The sequence below is a fragment of the Cavia porcellus genome, unplaced genomic scaffold (assembly GCF_034190915.1).
Source record: "Cavia porcellus strain 051 isolate PalLab524CR breed Dunkin Hartley unplaced genomic scaffold, mCavPor4.1 scaffold_24, whole genome shotgun sequence".
NCBI classification, from domain to species: domain Eukaryota; kingdom Metazoa; phylum Chordata; class Mammalia; order Rodentia; family Caviidae; genus Cavia; species Cavia porcellus.
In genome coordinates this window covers 14,650,570-14,671,308 of record NW_026947507.1, presented here as the reverse complement: position 1 = coordinate 14,671,308, position 20,739 = coordinate 14,650,570, and the positions used below count along the sequence as shown (strand labels likewise).

Sequence of the window (20,739 nt, the reverse complement as noted above, 5' to 3'; positions counted from 1 at the left end):
AAACTATTTTCCTCTCCTCAGAAAAAATTATTTAGCTGTTGATAATGAGGTCAGTGAAAGTAAATAATCTGTGTAAAACAATACTTTAAACAGACTGTTTTTACATTTAAATGTTCAGGTCTCTCTGACCTGAAAAACAGTAGCAATAAGAAACACCTTTAAAGTTGGCTCACTTTCGATGTGGGCCAAACATAAATATTTTTTTCCTTGAAATACAGTGATACTTTTTCTTTTTTAGGCTATCATTTTTGCAGAATATAGCGCTGTCTCCTGACTCATGACAAGTGCTATGTTATATAAATATTTAATTGCTGTTCCATATGTCATTGCTTTTATATTAGTGGTACTGAGAACCTTGTGTTTTGATAAAAGTATTACAAACAGAATAATGGAAGGGAAAGTTAAAAAAAAGAGACTTGATAGTTTGCTAGGAATTTTGAATGGATTTAGTGTAACTGTAAGTTCCACTGACTCTATATCCAAACACAGTCTCAGAATATAATGGAGCCAATAAATTTTTGTTGTTTCTTTAAATGTTTATTGCATCATCTTCAGACATCTATAGATTTAACACCTTGTCTTTATACCTTAAAAATAAGATTCCACAGGTTTTTTTATTGCCATAAGGTAACCAACCTGTATCAGAAAAAAGTGCCATCTGTCCAACCATCCATTCCCTCACTGAGCATTTATATTTATTAAGTGACTATTAAGGTTCAGACACTGTGACAGAGAAAGAGCAGTGGTCAGATAATATACTTTTTATCCTCCTATAGGTTATAAACTTTTGTAGAAAAGAAATCCTGAACAATTTTTTACAATCATGGTGACTATTTTAAAAACAGAACTGTAGGAAGCTAAGAAAATGCATTAAAGGTAGAATTGACTGAGTCTAGACATTAGAGAAAGATTTTTTTCCTGCCTGAATAATAACTAGGATTATATATTTTGACAATTGCTGACGTAGGAAGTAATTTTAAATGTTACCACATAAACTTAAACATGATGCAAAAATCAATTGCCAGTATTATTAAAACCACCTTATTATAATAACGACAAAAATCTACACATATCCCAGGGAAAAAAGCTTTGATATTCATTAGCTTTCTTTGTTGACATAGCTAGAGCTCTTGCAGTTATTCTACAAGTGGGAAAAAAGAATGTTTCTTTGGAAACTCTAAGTAACTGGATCTGAAATTGTCACAAGGATTTATAGTTTTTTTCTGCTTGTTTTTTTCTGTTACTTTCAGATAACAGACATACATGTTTTATTTTAAGTACATCCACAAAATGACTTTTAAAACTGTTAAAACTGTTTTTCAAACATCCATACAAGCCCTATTAATCAGTTTCAAAGAATTTTTTAAAAACTGTATGTATGTATATATGTGTATGTTTCTCTCTGTGTGTGTGTGTGTGTGTGTGTGTGTGTGTGTGTGTGTGTGTATACATGTGCATATGTTTTGCTTGTATTTAAAATCCTGTTTGGAGATAACAGATTTGTTTTGTATTTGATCTCCAAAGATGTCAGTACATCCATTTCTCAATGTTGAGTTCAGCCTAAAGGTGGAAAGAATATTTCTTTGAAACCCTCCCATTGTGCATTTTTAGTACATAAACAGGAAATCAAAGAACAATTATAATTTTTATCTGAATCTACTTCTGCATAATACTCAGATGTCTCCTGAGAAAATATTCAAGTTTTTTTGTTTGTTCGATTGCTTAATGGTAAGAGCTTTTGCTCTTTCCTCGTCAGATTTCACTCTGGGCTTGTTCAGGTTTCCAAAAGAGGAACCAGTGTCCTCTCCTACCAGTGTTCCCTGCCACGGAGTCTGATACTGATAGTGGCACTCTCTCTGGGATTTTCTTTTCACCCTAATACTTCAGTTAGCTAGTCCTTCCTTCAGCAAGGAGCACTTTCTCCTCTCCATCACTTTTAGTAAGTCTCCTCTGCTTGGAAGGAGAGGCTTTTCAGGTATCATCTCCCACTTCCCAGGATATCCAGGATTGCATAGACAATTCTTACATGTGATTTCTGAAATATGAAGCTCTTGCTTCATAAAGGAAATAATACAGATTGTTTTAAGCTTTTAGGTTGTTTTTTGCATGTTTCTTATTTTAATCATTTCCAATATCAAAGTCAATTTAATTCCATTTAACTGTCTAAATAATGAAATCACAAAGTAAGACATCTTTACTACAGTGATATCACAGTTTTATGTGACAAAATATATCAAATTTGCATATCACATTATGATGCATTTTCAAATATTGCTTGTGAGTACCAACTCTTCGAGCATTAAGATGATTTCAGTTTGTATACACCTGTGTCATTTTCTAAGTGTAATTTTGATCAAGATTCTTAATTTCCATAAATCTGAATTTTCTCATCAGTATAAACAGGTTGAACAATAATATACCTTTGGGGAATAGTTAACAAAATTATCAATATGCCTTGAAAAATGTAAATAATTAATTTTAGTTGCTATTATTATTCCTTGTAGCAACCTAGTAAACTAAATAGTGTTGTCCACAAGTTTTAAAAAAAAAAAAAATTTAGAGCCAGAGAATCAGTGACTTTTTTATTATTAGAGCTTGTAAATATTTAGATGGGAACCATAAGCCAGTCTCCTTATATGAGTCTAGAACTTTCCACATTATAGCATAGGGCGTTTTTTTTCTTATAAGCTGGTACATATTGTAATAAATAAGACTGAGTGACAAAATGAGAAATTTATTCAACTTTGAGTTTTCATTCTGTTATATCTGATTATGTCATGAGAAAGGTCTCAGTAGATGTTATATTGTCTCTGATACCTGTCTTTAATGCTTCATTCACAATTAAAGGGCAGTTTTGCTAGCACCAGGTTCTACCTAAATTTTAATGATATTTCTTACAGTTCACTTCATTTAGTCTTATTGTTACATTCTATTTGTTTCTAGAAATGCTGATATTTTCTTTACATTAATGCTATAAAATTTCCTTTTAAAGTAAATACATTAATGTTTGTCATTCATTTCAAAGAAAAATGAACTGAATATGTGTAAAATATTTAAATAATACCCCAGCAGGTTTTAAGTGATGTCATAAAGAGTACATTTTTTTAATGTATGGGAATCATTCCTGGGAGGACTGAAAATGCTGTCTTCTTTGGGTCCCTTAATTTCATTCTAGATCCTTAATCTTTTCATTAAGTACATTTCTAGTTTTAATATGCTACTGCATGGAAGTTACTGAGGCTGTGTATATATAAAACTAACCATATTATTTCAGTTATTTTGAGTAATCATTAGTTTTACAGTTATTTTCTATTTTTAGAGTAAAGATGTTTTTAGAAGCTTTTGGCTCCTCCAGAGAAATTCTTTATGATCGTAGAAAAAGCATCACACATTGAGAAGCACTGCATGTTAAAATGGGAAAGTGGGGCATTTATTTTTAGGTAAGGAGAGCGAGACCACCAAATACAGAAGCAAGCTGGTACTGTGAATAAGTCTCCTCGGGGATCAGAGACTGAAGTTTCCTCTGTATTTTGTTTTGAAGTGCATTTCCACAGTTGCTCCATAAATAACCATTAATATTAGTTCAGTTAATAATTAAGGGAAAGTGATTTCCAAGTGATCCCTGATGAATCAGGAGCCATGAAAACAATGTTTTCCTAAGACCTTTTCCCACCCTCTCTGATGGGAGACGCAAGTAGTGAGTTACCAGTGCCCGTTAGGTACTAGAGTCATCCACAAGAAGTGAAGGAAATTCCACAGCAGTTTGCTTCTAACATGCTGTGGGACTTGGTAAGGTAGACAGGCAGCTTACTGAATTGTTTGACTGCAAACTACATGAGCTGCCTGTGCCTAGGTTTCTGCAGGATCATTGATTTGTTTCGTTTCCACTTAAAAACCACAGACATGCATGTGAATGTAAATGTGTGGACACATCTATGACCACATAAGAGTCATGCTGTCATTCTCAAAAGTGACCGATTGGAGGAGATTTTCCAGAAAAACAATGGTATATGTTAACATCCTGACATTCCTCTAAGAATCCTCCTATTTTAATAGTTGGGTCTTTTAATAATAGTGATTAAGTTGTCTTAAAATTTCAAGGAACTTTTAGATCCTGTATTCCCTAACACAGGAAAAAAGTATGCTTAATTAAGTCATTAACATACAAAACATGTGTTACATAAAAGTAGTATGTAGTTTCCAAAGCTACTGTAGCAGAAAAGAGCCAGAGGAAAATTTGAATACTGAACTGAAGCCGGAGAGATTTTAATGGCAAAGCAGCTAATAAAACCTCCATTGAAACCTCTGTTGCCCACATATCATGTTAATAGGAAGGTTAGTATTTTGGCAGTCAGAGTAGTATACAAGTCATGTAGATTATTTCATTCTGTATTTTGTATGTTCTTGAAATAAAAGAAAGTATACAGCGACTATTTAAATTTAAAATAATTATTACAGTAAAAGACATGCTGGCCATAAATGCCCACCAAAATACAACTCATTTTGAACAGGTTTATCCCATTATTCTTACTGCTTTCTGAAGCAGTTCTGAAAGTGCTTTTTTATGAATGTCTTTCAGAATTGTGATCAAAATTGGGTGAATGGTGCTGCCCAGTGAGCAGCATCTAACAAATTAGGCTTCGGAAACAATGGCAGTGTGGCCTCGTCTACCTTATTGGATCTGGCACAATGTGAGTTCTGGCTCTTCCCCAAAGTCAAACTGACCGTGAAATGTGAATGTTTTGAATGATTTCTGGGCATTGAGACAACCACAGCAAAGCCATAAAGTCCTTCACGAAAATGGGTTTTCACAACTGCTTGGGAAAGCAAAAACAATAGAATAAGTGGTTGGAAGTAAGAGGGGGCATTTTGAGACAATTATTAGCAATGCGTCTTTTACTGTAATACCTTTTTAAATTTAAATATTCACTATATATTTTTAAATCATACCTTATAAGTCTTGGTATCATGTTTTGTAATGTTGGCCACTATTGCCTGAAAAGTTATCCAGCCTAATAATGATTGGCCTGTTCAGACAGGTGATTGGATTGTTCTTTCCAATAGATTAAAGAGTGAATGCTTCTTTCAATGAGTGACCAGATGCCAAAACAAGATAAAACTTGAAGATAAATTAGGATAATATCTTCCTTCAAAGTCTTAGCTTAATTTCCCCTGTGACAGAAACAACAGCTTGATTTTCATCAGATTCTGTCACCTTCAACATTGGCTGTCAGTGGGCAGCTGGAATTATCATTTCCTAAACAGTATCCATAGGTGTCTTACACTGTATCTTCAAAGTTAAGAGAAAAATGTAATGGGTTTTAAAAATAGAATTGTGAAGTAGTATAATTTATAAAAAATATGTCAAGTATGACAATCTTATAAGTTAAAATGTTATTCTGATTAAGATATTTCAGTAATTAATGTAATTTCATGAGTAATGTCATGCCAAAAAAAAAGAGAAGGAAAAAATTCATACAATATAAAATATTGGTCACCATTCTTTACCCCCTTCCATCCTTTCCCTCCAAAATCTGTTCACTTATAAAAGCCTATGATTTAAGAATGTCATCTTGTAATTCTCAGAGGAACTTGCTACAAGGTGTTAATTCCAGTGAATATCAAAATATATTCTAGTTGGTAAAGAGAATAATTTCTTTTCTCTTAATGACAGCTAGAGTATATACTGACATGAAAACTTTAAAAATATTAATTTTAAAATAATCATATCTGGGTCAAGAAGTATAGACTGTTGAAATAATAGTAGTCTTAACAGTTAATAACAAATAATGATGAATTAAAATGCCAAAATATTGCTGAACACATTCTGTCAACATGTATATAAACACAGCAGGAAATCCAAAACAGAAGCTAATTTATGGAAAACTATGTATTCCTAATGACAGTTTAGACCAGTAGGGGTCCAAGTTACAAACTTCAATCTTTACACGATATGCTTTCATTTTATATAGAAAACTCAATGGCGCTGTGGAAGCATGTATCTGATCAAATCATAACTCTATATTAAAGATCATTTTTCTTATTTTTCTGTAAAATCTAATCATTCCACATGTGCATAGTGTATACGTACGTATTCATGAAAATGAATCAAAAAATTAAAAATTATGCTTTCTAACCCTGTGATACCAAGGAATCGTGTAAAAAGATAACCCTCTGCAGTATACTTCTTAAAATCAAAACAAGGAACACTAGTCTTTTTCTATGTTCATTTCCTTTTATTGTTTCTTTATTTATCTGTGAGTTGTTTGCTTGCTTGTTTTTTGCAGTATGAGGGATTGTACCCAGGGTCTTCACACTGAACTACATCCCTGGCCCTTTTTAAAAATATTTTTTATTTTAAAACGCGGCGTCACTAGCTGGAACTAGCAGTCCCCCTGTCCCTTCCCAGAGTGCCAGATTACAAGCCTGCCAGGTTACTATGTTGATATTTTACTGATGTCAGTTCTTTTTTTTAAGTGGTCAGTGATTTAACCTGAATATATTTCAAAATATATTTACATAGCATATAAATCTGAAAGAGATCTCAAGGATCATATAAGCAATCCTTTCAAATATAAAAAACCTTTCAAATATAAATAGGAAGTATAAGCCTAGGTAAAGTCATAATTGAAACTGAGATTCACATATCTTTGGATATAAAGGAAAGACTCCACAAGAGTCCACACATCAACTATGTTGAAAACAGTGTCTTTAACTATAAAAGCTCAGACCTTGATTCTATTCTTTTTACTTCTACTAAGAGGCTCTTCATGAATTGTTTTCAGAAGTACTGTCTTTGGAAGATGTACCATGGTGGACACAAGGTGAATTACAATACAAGGAAACTAAATCTTAGTTTAAGTAAACTTTCAAGGTTTTAGAGGTCTAACAAAACTGAATTGTGGATATTTTCAGGATGATATTTTTAAAGTCCAATTTACTTACTAGCCAGTGCTTCCCATCTCATCTCATACTTTTACTTTTGTGAGAATGTTTGCTTGCTCTTGTAGTATTAAATAGCACTTAGGCAATAACGTCAGGCCTGCTAAGAACTGTGCCGTATGCTGCCAAAACCGCAGCGTGTGCTCTTCAGGCTTCTGGTGGCATTAACTGCATCCAGGTTACTGATGGCAAGGGTGTTTGCTTCTGTGTTCCCTTCACAACATCCCCTATAATTTGCTCCAAGGTTCTGGCAGATTGCTGGACTCTGTCACCAGCTGTCGCCGCCCCTCTTTCTCATCATATTTGGCAGGACCCAAGAACTCAAACGTGCCAGTAGAAATAATAGTAGCTGTGGCAACAACTTCAACGGCATGGTCCCCAGAGACAGATCAAAATTTGGCACTTTTTCTCTCAACATGAAACTAAAAATAGCATTGAATTTTCTACTGGGTAGTATATAATTTTCTTTAATTACACATTTTTGGTTTCATGTGTGGCTTTCAAGTGTCAAACCAACATATACTGGTTAAAAACAATCTCATGCCCCCTTTTTATAAGCAGGAGATAAAAAAAATCTATAATGCCAAGGGTTTTGTTCATTCTCTTTAGCCTTAAAAAATAAAAGGAATACATGTGGTAATTTCTCTCACTTGAGTAGACATTGAGTCTGAAAGAATCCCTTCATAAAATTTTATAGATCTTTAATAACATATTGTCTCAAAATTCAATTTATGAGAGGTTTTTCTCTACATTAATTGAAAAAATCTGTAGCAGCAAAACTAAAAAGATACAGCATGAATTTTTTAATATATAAGAAAATGACTTTAAAATTGGCTACAGCTTGAAAGCACCACACAGTAACTCTAAAATTATATATCTAGAGTAAACTGTCCAGGTGTAAGTTAAGTTTCAATAGTTACTGATTCAGGAGCAGCCATTTAGTCACTCCTAGAGAGTTTATTTTAATATATGAATGATGAATGGATTCAACACTGAAGTTTTGCATAACAAAATTTATAAAACTGTGCATATATACCTTGGTAAAAATAAAAACTAAATTATAAATTTTAAATGAAGGCCTTAAATAAGGGAGTGAAGCCGAAAACAAAACAGATGAAATTAGGAGAAAGATTGCTAGACCAGCAACTGATTGGATGAAAAGATAAGGGATGAAGAAAAACAAAATTCACTTGAGGAATTTCTACAAATCTAAATGCTTTGTCTTTATTTAATTGTACAGCAAATCTATAAAATGATTTCTACTTAATAGGAGAGAAACAGAGGTTGTGTAATTACAGCCACATACAATGCATAATCCGTAGACTTATGTTTCAAGCCAGGCCTGTTTGACTTGCCTGGCTTAAGGTGATATCGTAAACAAAGAACAGAAACCTAGGAAGCAAAAGAGTTATGATGATAAAGTTGAGGTACCACAGGATTCCTAGGTATGCCTAATAGTAAAATGTGTAATTTGAAGCCTAAGTCAATCCAAAAAGAAATATATATATATTTTGAAAGTCACTTGTATTGATCATCTTTCCCCTTTGCTGGTACAAAATACCTGATACCTGTGAGATTTATTTAAATATATAGTTTCAAAGATTTCAGTATGTGGTCAGCTGGCTCTAAGGGTGCAACAACATGACAGAAGGGTATAAAGAAGCATAGCTGCTCCCTTCATGGTGGCTGGGAAGCCAAATATAACAGAAGAGTATCAGTGAAACATATGCCCTCCAAAGATACTCTCGTCACCCCTTGTGGGCCACATCCTCACAGCACGTTCAGCTAGGCACATCAGTAGAGTAGTCTACTGATGAGTATAGCATCCTGTAATCCCATCACCTTTCTGGGACTCTTAATCCAATCGTGGGCAATTAAGATTAACTGGCACAATTTCATCCCTAGTCAATCTGACACCAAAACACAGCTCCTTTAAACCCCACTAATATCCAAATAAACACAGTAATAAATTAATAATTTTACCTCACATACCAGAAATAAATCTCTTCCCTAAAATCTCAACAGTTCCAACATTTTTCAAAAAGTCTAAGTGAAAGTTTTCTTTGAGTCTTTGAGCTAAGAGTTCACAAAGACAAAAGACCTAAAACTCAACAGGTAGACAAGAAGTCCTCTAGCTGCACAGGCAGTATCCAGGAGACATGGTGATGAGATGTGAGTCCCAAAAGGTTGGGGCAGCCCCACTCCTGTGTTTTGCTGTTGTCGCCCACATGATGTCACTCTGTTTCAGACCTGCAGCTTTCCTCCGCACATGTTCCACATTCCTGGTATCTCCAGCTTTCCGAAGTCTACACTGAAGACTCGCCCTCATTCTCACAGCTTCATGAACTGCCCTCTTAATATCTCCTGGCAGGGAACTCCAACACTGTCGCACACTTTGCCTGGCTTCACTTTAAAAGTTGAGTGGAAGCCTCTGGGAACCTCTAATTCTTGTGTTCTCCATGGTTGAAAAAGCAGCCTCACGTGCTGAGACCAAGATTTTATGCCAGCATAAGCAATAACCAGTCCCCCTTGCACCATGGCTACTGTGGTCTCTAAGTTCCAGGGTAACCAAATATAGTAAAATAAATCAAGGAACCAGTTCAATAGATGAGTTTTTTTTTCAGCCTGAAGCGTAGGAGCTTTCTTCTTAAATGAAAAATTTACATTTTTGTACCATGAGTCTCTGATGGATCAGATCTTACGGATTCCTGAGTTTCCCTGAAGGAATCTTTCTTGTTCCAGTTCAGTATACTTGGTGTCTTTTTAATGGCACTAATCTCTTCACCAAAATACCTGCTTTGTTCCTAATTCTCACTATAAATCTGACTAAAAGCAGCCAGCAGTATATACTCCATAGCCTGTTAGGTTGTGAAATTTCCTTTACCTGGTCAAGTAGTCCACTTCCTTTAAAGAAGCCTTACACCAAAGTCTTAAGACATGAGCCAAATACAGACCATTTTTTTCCAAAATAAAACATGCATGGTTTCTAGTCCAATTCCCAATAGAGTCCTCTTTTCAATCTGAAACCTCCTAAGGCTGGCCTTACCTATTCATCTTTCTTTCAAAATTCTAGTCTTTGGAGCTCCAATCAGAATCGCCCAACAAGCCCAGCTTACTGTCCTGTAGGGCTCTTCACTTTCATACCAAACCCTTTCTTTTTTTTCTTTTTTTTTTTTTTGTCTTTTTCCTTTTTATCGGTACCGGGGATTGAACTCACGACTGCCTGCTTGCAAGGCAAGCACTTATGCCGCTGAGCTAAATCCCCAGCCCCTATACCAAACCCTTTCTAAACTCTTCCCACAATCTAGTTCCAAAGGCTTCTGAAGCTCATCGTCAGATACAGTCACAGTAACACTGGCATTTCTCTGCTACCAGTTTTCTATTTTAGTAAGCTCTCCCATTACTAGGGCAAAATACCCAACACATACAACCTAAAGAAGGAGAAGTATATTGTAGCATACAGCTTTAGAGATTCAGATTGAGAGTAGCTGGCACATGATGCCTTCACATGAAATTGCAAGATTAAGCCATAAAAGCAATTGAGATAAAAGGCCAAGGAAAGGCCTTTTATGGTGAATGTCTACATTTTGAGGGATACATGAAGGTAGGTAATAGTATAAATCTGTTAGAATGGCTTATGAAATGGTAAAAAAGAACCCATAAAATAGCAGTTATTACTTAAGATATGAAATTAACCCAAATTTAGCATCTTGAAGAGGCAAAAGCTTCTGGAAATCATAAAATCTGGTCCCAATTTCGCTTGGTTCCTTTACCACATATTCTTTTAGGTTGCAGTCAAATTAAGGTCTGAGGGTGGAGTCTCACCTGAAAGGTCAGCTGGTGCAGGAGGACTCTGCTTCCAAATTTACCATAAGGTTATCTGCAGATCTCAGTCTCTCACGACATGAGATTCTTCATTTACAGTATGACAGCTGGTTTTCCCTGGGGCAAACATTGCAAGGAAGAGAATGAGCAACCAAAATAGAAGCTGCAGTCTTTATAAATTAAGCTCAGAAAATACATTCCATTATGTCCACCATATGCTTTCCATTACAGGCTAGTCACTAAATCAAGCCCACACTTAAGAGAGGGAAATGTTCCAGAGAATGGATACTAGGAGACAGGAACTATTTGGAGACATTTTAGAGGCATTTTTAACTACAATGACTTAACATGATGAGTTATTTGTTGTTTAAATGATATGTGTAGTGTGATTCTTAGCAAGTATTACGGTTTGTGTCTAGATGTCTCCCCAGAGCCCCCTGTGGTCATAGCAGTGTTTTGGAGGTGGCTGAATCTAGAGCATGTGACTGATTCATAGTGCAATGCTGGGATTAAGGGTGGGTGATTACTGGATCAGTCCATTGATTGGATTGGCACCTCCTTCATCCTGGTAGACTGGATACAATATAAGGGACAAAAAAGAGACTTGGCTCATTGTCTATTGCCTGCTTTTGCTGTCTTCTGCCACCATGAAATGTGTTACCTCTGCAGTGGCCCTGTGCCATGCCAGCCTGCCTTGGACCCAGCTGATTATGGACTGAAACCTCTACACAATAAACTAAATAAACCTTTCCTTCCTTAACTTTGGAGGCTAGCTATTTTGTCTCAGCAATGAGAAAAGTAACTAAGACAGCAATGCAGTTGTGGTTATTCAAGGACCCAGACTAACAAAAACACTACTCTGCACATTTCTGTAATACATTTCTGTAATCATTTCATGAAAACACAATAGATTACAGACAGTTTCTTAAAGCTTCTTTACGGAAGTGAGACATACTATTGGTGCCCACATTATAGTCTCCAAAGCAAAGTCATATAGCTTCCAAGGAACAGGGAAGAGTATGTAAAATACTCCTGAATTGTCCTCATAACTTCCACAAAGGATCCAGTGAAGTCAACAGAAACATAGTAGCTAGAGACCTAGGAAAAGAACAGGAAAATTACTAGAGGCTGATGAAATATTGGTGGGTGGCTAGTACTGACAAACTCACAGAAATGTAAACGGGTGAATGCTGATAAAAGGCTGCCAGAGATGGCAATTCAAGAGATACCCATACCCACTGAGAAAGAGATTTTAGTCTAAGCAAGAAGGCAAGTCAAAATGAGAAGAAAGAGCACGTGGTGAGGAAATGTAAAGTACAATGTGTTCTCTTCCTTTGCAATTCACAGCATAAAGGGAGAAAGAGAAATTCTGTAGGAATTAGAAGGAAACCAGAATTGAGATACTTTGAAATCCACACTCTGACAATGTTCTTGATTATATCATCATCCATATCACTGATAAACGTGCTCAAAGAGGGCTCTACAAAGGAACTTTCTGTGTTTGGTGACTGTCACATGCCCATCATTCAGTACCCCGTGGGTTAAATCACTCGCTGTTTGTCAGAGCCATAAGTTCTCATCTTTTTTTTTTTTTTTTTTCCCCTTTTTTCTTTTTTCTTTTTATCGGTACCGGGGATTGAACTCATGACTGCCTGCTTTCGAGGCAGGTGCTTATGCCGCTGAGCTAAATCCCCAGCCCCATAAGTTCTCATCTTAACGAAGAGATGTTCTGTGGAATGACAAGTCATCATAGTTTTGTTTGTAATTGTTATAAAAAATAAGATTTATGAATGTAACCATTTTAAATGTACAGTTCAGTAGTATTAAGTACATTGACATTGCACAGTAAGTATCTGAAACTTTTTCACAGTACACGAATAAAACACTACATCCAGTAAATATCTCCCAGTGTCTCCCACCCTGTTACACCCTATTAGCCGCCATTATATGTCTATGGCCTTGAGAAACTTAGATAGTCCACATAGGTAGAATCCATATAGCATGTGTCTTTCGTGACTTGTGTACCTCATTTCACTTAACACATTGTCCTCACGGTTCACCCATCTTAATCATGTATGATCAATTTCCTTTTTATGGTTAAATAATACTCATAGATATATATTTGTTTTACTCATTCATCTATCAGTGGACATCTGGGTTACTTTTACCTGTTAACTGTTTTGAACAGTGCTGGTATGAACATGGGTTTGCAGATATCCCTTCGAGACTGTAGTTTTGATTCTTCAGGGTATGACCAGGATCATACAGTAGTTCTGTTTCTAATTTTTTTGAGGAATCACCATACTGTTTCCATAGACGCTGCAGCATTTTACAGTCTTGCCAAAAGTGCACAAGGGTTTCACTTTCTCTATACTTCTGACAAGACACATCATAATGTTTATAAACTGCAAATCAACCTGGGAAAGCCTTGGCTGACAGTCATTAACATAATGCATACATTTGTTTAATGCTGTTGCTTTCCTCCAGACATCTGAGATTTGCACTAAGGAAAACCTCTCTTCATTCTGCGCTTTTCCTCCCCCGAGTTGGGTCATTTTCCATTCTTTTGTGTAACTGACTCTAGTTATCATGGAGCTGTGACTGTCAGAGATAACCTTGTAGGGAATAGCATTTGCAGGGAGGGTTTAAGGGGAGTAAAAATTCATGTTCACTGCGTGTTAGATGGATTTCTTTTAAATAGTTTTATTATTCAAGTATAATATGCATTTGGGACAGCATGTGATCATAAGTGAACATGCCTGTAGAACCACCTCACAGACAGATTACTGTTACTCAAAAAGCCCTCTGCATCCCCAACCCTCTCATCCTTGTGGTGAGTTTTTACTCTTCCCAATTGATTTTACCAGACTTTGAACTTCGTATACGTGTGCTTACATGATGGCCACATTTTACAATGACTAAATTCTTTGTGTTTGTGAAATTCATCCATAGTGTTGTATCTGGCAGCATTTTCGTTGCTGTAGAGATTTCCACTGGACACGTATACAATATGTCTACCCATTCTACTGATAGCACATATCTGGATTTTCATTTTAGGACTGTTACAAATTATGCTTCTGCCATAGCTATGCATGTTTCTACTGAATGTATAGCAGACTTGCATAGACCAACTGGGGACTGAATCATTATTTCTAAGTTTTTTAATATTAGAAAATGCATAGTAATTCCAAATAATATGAAAAATCTTGTAAACTATAACCATATGTAGCTGGTAAAATTCTTGTATGTAGAAGCCAGCTTTAACATATGGACAATTGATTATATTTGCCACAATTTGTATTAAAACTTTTGAAATTACTTTCATGTGGGTGCATAGTTTTAATTCAGAACAATTCAGTTATATAGGGAAACAGCACAGTGTGGAAAAGTGAATCCTAAAACAGGAACAAATCTGGTGTGATAAGTCTTCTCTATGCACTGACTTTGTAAGACTTTAGATAAGTCATTAACCTGTTGTCCCTTCTCAAAAAGCCTCCATTTTCTCTATTTTAAAGGGAAAAGAAACAAAAAAGAGGAGTAGTACTTATTTAATGAAGCATTTCTGAAGCTTAACTGAGATAACACAAGTGAAGCCCTAGCACAGACCTAACAGTGCTGTTCACAGAGTTTTTCAATTGCATTGTGACTCTGACAGAACCTGAGGAATACTTTGTTGCTGAGAATACTTAGTACTGCTCCTACCATGTACCTCCTCCCCTAGGCTCTGCTCCTAGTGGGGCAAGGGACTCATCAAAGCACAGAGCTGCCAGCTGCTGCTTCCCGCTCTTCCCACACCTGCTGGATATGCATGAACAAAGGATCCCTGGTTCCAGGCGTGAACAGCGGCAGCAAATTCCCTCTCACAGATTCAAATCTGCTTTCCAGCTCAGGAATAAAGAATTAGACATAGCCATCTTATTTACACATGTATTTTATTTAGCTAATTTTTTCTTTGTCTGCCAAGATATCACGTATAGTTTCATGACAGTACTGCTCAGTAATTCCTAGAGCATTCATGACTTTTTTGAGTATGCTGCCTTCCCCCAGAAACTCTCATCTATAACTTAAGTCTTAAGTTATACACAGTCAAGAACTTCACTAAATGTGAACTCTGGTAATTTCAAACTAGATAGTATCTTAAGAACAAGTATCTTATTGGTTTCTGTTTTCAGTGAAGTACTAAACAAGATGCACTATTATTAGGCATGATTCCCTTATGCAGCATCTTAAGTAGAGCAGATACGTAACAACAAATAGTAAATTACCTTTTAACATTGACATATGTGTACAATCCCATGGATTGTCTCTATTCATCAAAGTGTACTAAAACCAATAATATGAACAAATCTACCATACAAAAAGATTTTTTATGTTGAAAGATCTCAATGATGATGAACTATTGTTCATGGTGAAAACTTTGATCCTATTGAATCCTATGGGACTACATCCTGATGGACTCACCCATCAAATGTTGAAAATATCAAGAGTCAAGAATGAATTTAATACACCTGACCTACCAGACTTCCTACTTTAACAACACAGTATGCTGCAGAATCTCTGTTGTTTCCCTTGCTGATCATGAGGCTGACTGGGAGAGGCTGCTCCATCACACTGCCAGGCCTTGTGAGAGTGCCATGCCTCATGTGTCTAGCCCAGGGAAAAAATGAAAATGCAAGAGTCCAAGTGTGATTTTACTGAATGTGAATAGCTTCTGCAGCATCATAATGTCAAAAAAATCAGAAGTCAAACCATTCCAAGTCAGAGATGGCCTATATTTATTGTTGCTGAGCTAGAGAATGTCATCCAAACCTTTATTGCGAGCAGAACTAGTTCTCATCATTTTTTTTTCAGAAATTGCTAAAGTATCTAAAACCTTGGGAAATGTATGAACTGATAAATGTTTAGAAAGCTCCTGACATTTTGCCAGCTAAATACCATGTAATTTAATGCATGATGACATCTGAAGTTATACTTCTTTACAGAATGATGTTATAAATTCAGTTCTAGAACCTATGTCTTAATCTGTGAAATCAGTGTGCAAATGGATTTGAAGGCAGAATGCAAAGAGTATTAATATATACAGTCATTACTCATATACAGGGTAGGTGTAGCTATCTATGTTTGATGTATTGCTTCCTATAATGATTTTATACCGGATATTAACAAAAGAATGTGAGACTGATCATGTGATGTCCTAAAATTGTAGAATTTTTTTTTTTTTTATCAGTACCAGAGCGAACTCAGGAGCACGTACTTGCAAGACAGGTTGCTTATGCTGCTGAGCTAAGCCCTATTTTCTTAGAATTTAAAATTTCAGAAAATAGAAGTATTTCTAATTTCAATTTATTTAATTGTCACATATTTGTTGAGATCTACTGAGCACCAAATATTGCATTCTTAGCCTATTTGTATTTTCTGTACATAAGTTAAGAAGAATATTTTCAGGAAAAAACTCAGCCCAGTCAGAGCAGTTTCCTCAAAAAAATTTACGCCTGCCATTTGAGTGATGAACAGGCATTTTAAGTGGATGGGAGCTTTTTCAGCAAAAAGGATTGTTTATTGTGATTTACTGTGATCTGGTTATATGATTTAAAATAATTCTGTGATCTGGAGTCTAGAATAAGTAAACAAAATACGTAGTAAAATAAAATATGTAGTAAGAACTGTTCTATTATATACCAACTATACTTCATGTACTTTGTCAAGAATTTTTACATCAGTTAAATAAGATAGTTTTAACAAGCCTAGTTTTTTATTTTACTTTTTTATTTTTTGGAGTACATTTTTCAATACACAGTGATTACATTCATTGGGGGAATTGATATATGTACATAACACTCCTTAATTCTTCTTTCTTCCCCTTCTCTTCTCCTTCTATCTCTTGATCCTACTTTCCATTTGAGGGAGATGTCTATTTCCTGTTATCTTTTATTAATACCAGCAGCCTCATTTTTAAGTAAATCTAATGTTTAGCAATACTTTATTCAAGTTGAAACCCTAGACTAAGGGTTGTGCAAAAATTTACAATCAAAGTCACTGTTATATTGTGCCAATTTTCTTGCATCATTACATTGTATACTATATATTTAATAATAGCACTCTGACACTGGTAGTTATTATACTGCCTCTGATTTATTATACTTTTAAAATACATCATTTTCTGCCTCTGTAGTAAATTCCAATATGTATATTGAGCAGAAGTTCTGAGTCATGATACGGTAATATATACAACCATCCCTGCGTTTACTCATACATATTTAGTTTTCCTTAGGAAAAATGTCTCTAGTATATGAAGCACAAATGAATGTTAAGTAATTGTTAATGGTAAATATGACAGCAACCTATTCTAAATATTTTAGATAAATTGAGAAAAATAATATATTAAATAAGTAATATATTAAAATTTTAAATTTCAGTTGTGAATTTATAATTATATCATGTAGTCCTCTACATTTCCTAAATATGTTAAATATTACTAAATACATTTATAAAAATTTCATAAATTTCTATTTAATTTATAAATTTCTATCATATCTACATCAGACATTTATACGAAATTACTTGATACATATGCATGTTCTAAGATCTGTGCCACTATTGAGTTGTATGCAATAAATTCAAAACATACTCATCCTAAATTTAAGATATTTCAGCTTTATTTTCAGATCTGAATGCATTCTGATTGTTTCATATACAAATTAATCAGTGAAGTCAGTGTTTTCTAAACATACAGTGTCATGTCTCTTGAGAGCTGTAGATGTTACAACACAACATTCTAAATATGCAGGTGGCCTGCGGTCAAACATGTTCAGCAAATCCTGTTTTAGAACATTGTACAGATCACTTAGAACTTGGAAAGGAGTAGAACATAGACAAATTATAATAGTGATTCATTCCTCAGACTTTCCCACTTGATACTTGAGCAATATTAACTGAATAATATTAAATCGTTGTTGAAATGCTGCCACACTGCATGATTTTGTGTGTAAATTGCATGTATTTGTGAAAATGTTTTATGATTTTTATTGCAATTATCCTTGGTATTTCAGAAAATGGAAATTTTAACTATACATCTGACTCTTGTTACATACATGTTATAAACATGTTTACCATTTGCATTTAGAGCTAAAAGCAGTAAACTTGTAAACAACTTCTATTCTTTACCCCCAGCAATGCATCTATTTGGCCTCAACTGGCAGTTACAGCAGACTGAAAATGACACATTTGAAAATGGAAAAGTGAATTCTGATACCATGCCAACAAACACTGTGTCATTACCTTCTGGTGACAGTGGTAAGAGAAAAAATTCTCCATCTCTTTTTTTATAAACTTGTTTTGTGCATGCTTGTGCCATTTATTTTGCAAAGACAAAAGATTTAAAATTATAGTTTTCATCTTTTTTTTTAAGTACTAAGAGTTGAACCCAGGACCTCATGTATAGATACCATGTTTTCTTGAGTGTTTCTTACTAATTTATTTGAAAGTTGGAAATTCACATTTTAATTTCAGGAATAATATGATTTTCTGCCTTCTGCTTTGACAGGCAGGTTTTCCTTGCCTTCTTCCAGCAAGTGTATATTGAGTTTTAGTTTCAATCTACAAATGGATTGCAATTCAGTGTATCACCCTTTACAGTACCCTGAGTATATTAAGTTTTCTCGTTCCACTTGTATGTGAAGTTAGAATACTTTATTAATTTTATTATAAAAGCTTTTAAGTACAAAACACATTAAAGGAATGTAATTTATTGACCTTTGCTCAGTTACCCTTTCTCTAAACCTTTAAGTTTGTGAGCTAACAGACTTTAAATCAATTGGCAGCAAGTTAAAAAGGAGTAAGTAGTTAGAAAGTGCTGTGTGTCATTTTTCCAGTAGAAACACTCAAATATGTATATGCACGTGTATATTAATACCATGTATTCACATATTATTTATGTGTGTATACATACACATCTTGGCCTTGGTATCCTCTGGTAATTTACAAAATATGCTAATATTTTATATCTCAAGGAAACATAATCAAGATATCTTATTCTGGGCCCAAGGATATAGCTCAGTGGCACAGTGCCTGCCAGGCAAGCACGAGGTCTTGAGTTCCATTCCTGATACTATAACCCCCCAAAAAGATATCTTCTTCTAACACCTAACAAATAAATTGTTTGCCTTTAAGAACTTCCCTAGCTGTTCTTCCTGTTTCTTTCATCTAGTATATTTGTATTCTGCTTTGCAGTGAATCGTGTTCATTTCAAGTGGTTAGTTTCTTCGCCAGGCTAGGAAGAAGCTAGTATAGATTTCATGAATATATATGCCGCTGTTTTACATGTACCCATTTACTGTGACTAATGCTGTTAAATTACTTTTTATTCTTGGCCTTCCCATCATCACTTCTATTTTAACAGTGATATTTTATCTTTTTATTGCTCCTTAGGGAGGTTGAGGAATTTTATAAGACATTAGATTTTCATACTACTAATAATGAACTCCCCCACCCCCATGGAGCCTTTTTATACAAATGTCTTCCTTCTCCAAAAGATATTAGCTAGTAATTGACATGTGACCATACCTGCAGTAGAAAGGGGCAATCAGTGTACAATGGTGGATTGATGGGTGGTAAAGAAGTTTTCCTAGTTGAAACTGTAGATTAGAAAGTGCAATTAACTAAATTTCAATCACCGTAAACAATTATTTTAACGTTGGAAACACAAATATGAAGTATATAAAGAGCAAGAATTTTTTATGTTGATTGAAATTTAGACTATCTCCTAAAATTGTTCCTGTGAAAATGGTCCGATGATACTTATTAACCACACATGTAGAAAACTTTTTATAGGCCAGAAAAATTAGTTACACTGTAGAAATAAATGCTTTGTTGTGGATATTTTATTTTCCAACATCTTAACTTATTATTGTGATTAAAATGAAAATAGAGTATGGATAGTTTATTTCACAGTACTTAAAATGTATGATAGAGACAAAGCTATAGATTGAGAGATAGTCCTCTAGCCTCAGCAGTGCTTCCTAGTATTTTTCCAGAAAATACATCTCAAATTAGAATCCTTCAGCTCTTATACGACTGTATTCAAATCCTAGTTCTTCCATTTACTTTGTAAGCTCACACAAAGTGAGTGGCAATTCATATTTGCAAAAAAAAAATTTAAGACAATACTGAAATAAACTGTCTAGAACTATATTAACTCCAGATGATAGAAAAATAGCATATGAATATGAGATGTCTATGCAGTCTCTAAACTAGTGACTTAACTATTGATCATGACCTCAATAAGAAATACATGTTACATCAGAAGCAAAATACATATACACATATATATCCTAAATGTTTCCTAAGATAGTACTTGTCCTTAATGAAATGTACCCTAGAACTTTTTATTCTAGTTCTCTTTTTTTTTTAACTTTTTTTTTTTTTTATTGGTACCAGGGATCGAACTCACGACTGCCTGCCTGCAAGGCAGGTGCTTATGCCGCTGAGCTAAATCCCCAGCCCCTCTAGTCCTCATTTTTAATAAATACTTTACAAATCACTAAAACAATTTCATAATTTTCAAAGAGTTACAATTTTAAAAACATGTTTTATTTATCCCCTTTTCTAAAAGGAACTAATGGTTTACCATGAGATCACTGAGCAACTGTATGAATATCCATTTGAAGTGCTTTCCTCCTGCTACATAAAAAAACTTTCCACATGAAAAATAGTTGAGGTACCCCTGAATCTAAATTTTCTGGGGAACTGATCCTACAGCCTGTCAGCTGGACTGTTGGTTACAATTTTCCTTCCTGGAAATAAGACTCTTTCTTTCTATGCCCAGAACCCGCTCAAAACATGACCTAAACAATAGTCACTTGTCCTCTTTATTTCAAATGTGAGAAATAAACCATTAAGTGGTAAACAGAATTTTTATTTTCATTTTTTCAAGTAAATGTTCTTAGTGTCTGTTTCTTAAATATTTACATCCCT

At 34.7% G+C, this 20,739-nt stretch overlaps 1 protein-coding gene across 21 annotated transcripts in view; it reads left to right on the top strand.

Annotated features, from left to right (window-relative positions):
- The window catches only part of Tenm3 (teneurin transmembrane protein 3), a 2,467,413-nt gene that overhangs the window by 2,318,817 nt on the left and 127,857 nt on the right, over positions 1 to 20,739 (top strand). For all 21 annotated transcript variants that reach the window (XM_063234704.1, XM_063234707.1, XM_063234699.1 and 18 more), the window contains one exon: positions 17,938 to 18,060. In XM_063234704.1, coding sequence (XP_063090774.1) covers positions 17,938 to 18,060 — 123 coding nt within the window. The remainder of the gene's footprint in view (positions 1 to 17,937; positions 18,061 to 20,739) is intronic.